The sequence below is a fragment of the Phaseolus vulgaris genome, chromosome 10, assembly GCF_051622355.1.
Source record: "Phaseolus vulgaris cultivar YP4 chromosome 10, ASM5162235v1, whole genome shotgun sequence".
NCBI classification, from domain to species: domain Eukaryota; kingdom Viridiplantae; phylum Streptophyta; class Magnoliopsida; order Fabales; family Fabaceae; genus Phaseolus; species Phaseolus vulgaris.
The window spans coordinates 2,734,680-2,740,933 of record NC_143507.1 but is presented as its reverse complement, the minus strand read 5'-3'; the positions used below and the strand labels follow the sequence as shown (position 1 = coordinate 2,740,933).

At 37.9% G+C, this 6,254-nt stretch overlaps 2 protein-coding genes across 2 annotated transcripts; one reads left to right on the top strand and one right to left on the bottom strand.

Annotated features, from left to right (window-relative positions):
* The first annotated feature begins 1,284 nt into the window (after positions 1 to 1,284).
* Positions 1,285 to 3,740, top strand: LOC137819765 (tubulin beta-2 chain). The gene is made up of 3 exons (XM_068623743.1): positions 1,285 to 1,910; positions 2,468 to 2,737; positions 2,851 to 3,740. Exons 1-3 carry the CDS (start codon positions 1,517 to 1,519, stop codon positions 3,534 to 3,536), a joined length of 1,350 nt encoding a protein of 449 aa, XP_068479844.1. The 5' UTR covers positions 1,285 to 1,516; the 3' UTR covers positions 3,537 to 3,740.
* Positions 3,741 to 4,755: 1,015 nt separating this feature from the next.
* On the bottom strand, positions 4,756 to 6,254 carry LOC137819763 (lectin-like protein LEC). Its single transcript, XM_068623742.2, has one exon. It carries the CDS (start codon positions 6,010 to 6,012, stop codon positions 4,966 to 4,968), a length of 1,047 nt encoding a protein of 348 aa, XP_068479843.1. The 5' UTR covers positions 6,013 to 6,254; the 3' UTR covers positions 4,756 to 4,965.

Below are 6,254 nucleotides of genomic sequence, written 5' to 3'. Positions count from 1 at the left end.
AACTTAGGCATCAAAGTATCTTTTGTAGGTATCCCGCCTCATCATCAAAGACCGGATCTAGTGCAACATTGCTGACTACAAGGATTCAGAAGAACAAGGAAAGTACTTTCCGGTCCATACAAGAACAATATTTATTCTTTTCAATTTTTAGGTTCTTTGCTTGCATGATGCATTTGTTTTTATTTTGAGCTTGTATTAAGGTAGATCGCAAAGCTAATCTTGATGCTAAAATAACATTTCGTACCTTTGTTGAAGTTAATTGCATTATACATAAAGTTAATTATTGCTTCCTTAATCATCAAATTCGACCATATCATTCGCGTGAGGTTCAATCTTGCAACCGAATGAAGATTTGACCACGTCACTTGATAGTGTCATTCCAATGGTACATAAACAATTTTACTTACAAAAGTTATTAACTACACAAAAGTTATTAAGTACACTATTTCATATATGTACACATAAAAATTTATGTTTAATTTCATTAACTAAAAAATAACTCTAACAGATTAAAGTCAAAGATATTTTTATAAATGAAGAAATTAAGCAATTAATTTTTATTAATTTTTTAATCATTTCAACTACAAACCTCCTACTTATTTTTACTCACTTTTTCTTACCTCCAACCAACTTCAACTTCAATTTCTTTTTCTCCTCCTTTTCTTCCTCTTATGCTCACACTCTCGTCCAAACATTCATTTTTTCTTACCTCGAAACAACTTTAACTTCAATTTCTTTTTCTCCTACTTTTCTTCCTTTTATGCTCAAACTCTCATCTAAACATACAGCAAGAAGTTATATTTAGTATATCTATTTTATCTCCATTTTTATATTTATTATTTTCAATTTTTACTCCTCGGCTTGCAGTACCTTTCCATTGGAAACGAAGATTAAAGGCACTTAAGTGAAAAGTAATTAACATGCACATTAAACATTATTAAAATTTTGTATATTTTTTCGTTGTGATTATCGCTTTAGTAATGATTATTTGAGCATATTTTGCGTGAAAAAAATTGAATCAATCTTATTTGATAAAAAAAGGCTCCACTGTTTTTTTTTAATTAGAGATTTACATTCCACAAAAAATGAGGCAAAAACACAAATAAATTACTCAATTATTAAACGTTGAAGAAATAAAAAGCCAAAAGTTTCAAATCTCTATGAAGACCAACGTTCAAGAGAGAGAGAGAAAAAAAAACTCTTAATTTATTTCCCTTTTGGGGTCCACAGAAACAGTATCTCCAGCTGGACATTCAAAATTTCAAAATTCAAAACCCTATCTCAGACACACCTTTTTCCCACCCAAAATAAAAAAAATAAAAAAAAACAAGACACAGCTCATCAATTTCTCCAACCCTATTCAAAATCGAACCGTTGCCACAAAAAGGCACCAACTTTTCTATAAAAAAGAACCCTCTCACCTTCCTTGTCCCATCGTCCCCACTCAGACACAACACTATCTTTCTATCTCTTTCAGACACCAATTTCATTTTTTTTCTCCTTTTCTCCAGAGAAGATGCGTGAGATCCTTCACATTCAGGGTGGCCAGTGCGGCAACCAGATCGGTGCCAAGTTCTGGGAAGTGGTTTGTGCGGAGCATGGCATCGACCCCACCGGGAGGTACGATGGGGACTCCGAGCTGCAGCTCGAGAGGATCAATGTTTACTACAACGAGGCCAGTTGCGGACGGTTCGTGCCGCGAGCGGTTCTCATGGACCTTGAACCGGGCACCATGGACAGCGTCCGGTCTGGGCCGTACGGTCAGATCTTCAGACCCGACAACTTTGTTTTTGGGCAGTCTGGTGCAGGGAACAACTGGGCCAAGGGGCATTACACCGAGGGGGCTGAACTGATTGATTCTGTGCTGGATGTTGTGCGCAAGGAGGCGGAGAACTGCGATTGCCTTCAGGGTATGGGTTTTTATGTATAAAGGTTTAAGCTTTTCATTGTTTTGCTGGAAATTTTTTAAGTTAGGGTTTTGTGTATTGTTGATGTATTGTAGGGTGGAAGGGTTGTCAGTGGTTTGAAATGAGGGTGTTAGTGTGGTTTATAGCCAGCTTGTTAGGGTTTTGTGGCTGGTTTTGAGTTGGGTGTTTCATGGAGTGTGTTTGTGAGAAATTTTGTGGGTGATTTAGGATTTGCATGTGTTTTTTTTTAAGGTAGCTTGGGATTTTTTCCGTGACTGTTTTTGATTTGAAACATGTGGAAAATCTTTGGTTTTAGATGGTAAGGCGAGGAAATTTTTTGTTGTTTATCCTCGAAATGGAGGTTTTTTGTGGTTGATTTTGAATTGGGGGTGTTCATTTGCAGGTTTTGTGGTTCTTTTTTTTTTTATGTTTGGGAAGTATGTGATTATTTGGAGGCTTATGAGTTGTCTTTTATAATGTAATTGTTTGTTTGGACAGTGGGTGATTTTTGAAACATCGTGTTAGTTGTTTGATTTTTGGATTGTTATTCCTTCGTGTAGGTTTCCAAGTATGCCACTCTCTGGGTGGAGGGACTGGATCAGGAATGGGTACCCTTTTGATCTCTAAGATTAGGGAAGAATACCCAGATAGGATGATGCTTACTTTCTCAGTTTTTCCTTCTCCTAAGGTTTCTGATACTGTGGTGGAGCCCTACAATGCTACTCTCTCAGTTCATCAGCTTGTTGAAAATGCAGACGAGTGCATGGTGCTTGATAATGAAGCCTTGTACGACATATGCTTCCGTACCCTCAAGCTAACAACTCCAAGCTGTAAGATTTTACAATTTCCACTTCACCCTGTTTCTAATCAATTTTAGCCTGTGTTTGTCCATTGTTCTATTGCTTGATGAGAATACTGACTGTGTTGTTTCATTCTTGTGCAGTTGGTGACTTGAACCATTTGATTTCAGCAACCATGTCTGGTGTCACTTGTTGTTTGCGGTTCCCTGGTCAACTTAACTCTGATCTGAGAAAGCTTGCAGTGAACCTCATTCCATTCCCCCGCCTCCACTTTTTCATGGTGGGATTTGCTCCACTGACATCCCGTGGTTCTCAGCAGTACAGGGCCCTGAGTGTTCCAGAACTCACACAACAAATGTGGGATGCCAAGAACATGATGTGCGCTGCTGACCCTCGCCATGGCCGATACCTCACTGCCTCTGCCATGTTTAGAGGCAAAATGAGTACCAAGGAGGTGGATGAACAAATGATCAATGTGCAGAACAAAAACTCCTCATACTTTGTTGAATGGATTCCCAACAATGTGAAATCCACAGTTTGTGACATTCCCCCAACAGGCTTGAAAATGGCCTCTACTTTCATTGGAAACTCTACATCCATTCAGGAAATGTTCCGCAGAGTGAGTGAGCAATTCACTGCTATGTTCAGGAGAAAGGCTTTCTTGCATTGGTACACTGGTGAAGGCATGGATGAGATGGAGTTCACTGAGGCTGAAAGCAACATGAATGATCTTGTTTCGGAGTATCAGCAGTATCAGGATGCCACTGCTGAGGAGGATGAGTATGAGGAGGAAGATGAGGAAGATGATTATCATGCAGATGAAGTTTGATTTTGATGTTAGTGTACTGCGGTGGAATCTGTATAACATGCCGCAACTTCCTGTTGCCGGTTGATTGTCTCTTTTTGAGGGGATGGTTCTGTTCCGGCTAGGTTAAGTTTCTATATAAAACAGGCTCTGGTGTTTTTTGTTTCTGTTTTTATGTAACCTGTTGTTAGGGATGAAAAGACAATATGAAACCGCTATTTCTCTTTATGATCCGTCCTAAAGTCGATGATTATTAGTGTTCACTTTTTAGCACCTTGCACTACTTATGCATATGTCACTATTTACTGCTCTTGAAAGAGAAGTTATTCTACCATCTCAGAGTGGTTGAGATTGCTGTTATGAGTTCCAAATGAATGTTGAACCTTGGGAACAAAAGCAAGTGGGTGTGTTTTTCAAAGTCGTTGGTCATTCATTCTAATTGAAGATTACTTTATGACTAAAAATTCAACTCTGAGCAATCAAAGCTCGTCCGCAAGTAAAGTTTTCTAAGACAAAGCTTTGCGTGTGTTTGAATTGAGCTACCTTACTTGTATGTATTGTTGTCTGACAGCTCTTAAACTACTTCTCAGCTCTCACCAAAATTTAGAGCACTAGATGCTATTTTTTCCATTTTATACTACTTTTTTTTATCCTACCATTTTGTCCTCTATTGAAATATTTCGTAAGATATTCGATATTTTGAAAGATATACCAGATTCTTTTGAATACAGTGTTAAAATGGCGGGAGGGTGGTGATGGAGACTTTAGAGGAACCATAATTATAGCCGTTATTTATACCACCAAATCACAAAATTCATTTTTGTTCTGATTTAGAAGTGGGAGATGGTGGAGACTATAAAGGAACCATAATTATACCACCAAATCATAACATTCGTTTAATCACAACCTATGAGGTGTCGATTTATAGGAGGTCATACTTCAAGTACTAGAAAACAGGTATGAAAAGTAAAGAGGTTTTAGGATATAAAATAAACGAGTCCCATAATTTAAAGATAAAGTTATTTCTCTAACATCATTTCTGTAAATCTCCCTAAACTTATTAAAGATTAAAGAGGTCGTTCTATCTCTTATTGACAGTTTATAATCAAAATTCTCGGTTTAGAATTTCTCTTGGATGAACAATATCAGAGAAAACCAGATACATAAATATTCTTTAAACATGTGTTGAGGAACAACCAGTTCATTTGTTGATTGTGATATCTTTCATACAACAAAATCAATGTAAGCAACATCATATAGTTCATTAATAACCTCAATTTGGGCATTTATCAAAAAAGTAAGCAATTTTTAACACAGTTGGATAAAACAATAGACGTCAGAAAAGCCAAATACATAGCCCCTTTACCAAGACTGCTACAGTAGAGCAAAACCTAAAATACAAGACAAAATAAATTTATAAACACAAGCTTTCAATCTCTTCCCTCACGAGGTTCTAATTCTTACGGTCTTGGATGGTTTTATCTACAACAATCTTGACTTTCCTATACTCAACATCTACAGGTTGCATAACAGTCTCCTCTGGCACTACTGCACGTTTGTTACCAAAGATGGTCCACAAGTAAAGAACAATAAATGCTGTCAAAGCTCCACATCCAGTACCAAATATCATTGCAGCAAGAACTCTTAAAAAGCAATCACTCCTTTGTTTAACCACAGAACTTTCAGTGCTTTTAACAAAGACCTTTGGATCCAGAGGCTCTGAATGCATTGAATGAGGAAAACTCCTCAAAACAAAGCTCCATGAATAGAGAAAGCATGCTTGAGAATCATTCCCCTTCACAGAACTAAAACCCGCAAACATTTCATTCTCCTTCAACGCATCTGACAAGTCAATTGAGTGCCATAGCAGTGGAACAGAAGGCCTTGATTTTCCATGATGACTCAATCTGACTTCCAAGCGCCTTGAACTAGCTTCATAGTCAATCCAAGCATGCAACTTTTCTCCACTTGTTAACGCCAAATGGTTACTTATTTTAGCAACAACTGAACCACCAACACTAATGGTCACATTACAACTAGCAGAAACCCCATTTCCACCACCCTCTGAAGCACTAAACTCAACACTAACAACATCAAAATTTCTATCATTCAACCCAGTAGAGCTTTGATAAAACACATCACCTACAGAACCCTTTGGAACCATAACAAAAGCCAAACCACCCCCCATGTCCAAGGAGATTGAAAATGCAAAGTAAGTAGAAATTGACACCAATTGCCTTGGTTTACCTTGAAAAAGCTTGATGGGTTTCTTGTACATGACTCTCCCAGTGTCTGAACTCCCAGACCCAGAGAAATGAATCCCAGACCCGTCATTGACAACCTTTGCATTACCATAAAGGGCCACGTTGGGCTTAAATTTCAGATCTTTACCAAACCCAGCGTAAGAAAACAAAGGAATCGGGTCAAATGCTAGGGTTTTGAGGAATAAAACGGAGAAAGTGAAGACCCTGAAGTAATGGGGTGTAGAAAGTGCTGCCATAATTGAAGTGGGTGGTTTGGCTTGAGATGAATGAATTAATCTAGCTGGCGTGAGACTCTAGGGTTGATGGGTCGATCCCATTTGCATCAAAAAGGTAGAATCTGTGATTTTTAGGGACAGAGCGAAGAAGAAAGCAGATGAAGAAAGAAAGCAAAATTTAATACATTTCACTGGAATCTGCAACTTGGTGCTTCACTTTTTCTCAGTGGCAGATGACCAAGGGAATATAATAAAAAACCATT

What these genes read in the sequence shown, in the direction of transcription:
- LOC137819765 (XM_068623743.1), top strand. Translation starts at nt 1,517, where the DNA reads ATGCGTGAGATCCTTCACATTCAGGGTGGCCAGTGCGGCAACCAGATC. An exon ending in GAACTGCGATTGCCTTCAGG is followed by an intron (nt 1,911 to 2,467) that starts GTATGGGTTTTT and finishes TCCTTCGTGTAG; the next exon opens with GTTTCCAAGTATGCCACTCT. An exon ending in CAAGCTAACAACTCCAAGCT is followed by an intron (nt 2,738 to 2,850) that starts GTAAGATTTTAC and finishes ATTCTTGTGCAG; the next exon opens with TTGGTGACTTGAACCATTTG.
- LOC137819763 (XM_068623742.2), bottom strand. Translation starts at nt 6,012, where the DNA reads ATGGCAGCACTTTCTACACCCCATTACTTCAGGGTCTTCACTTTCTCC.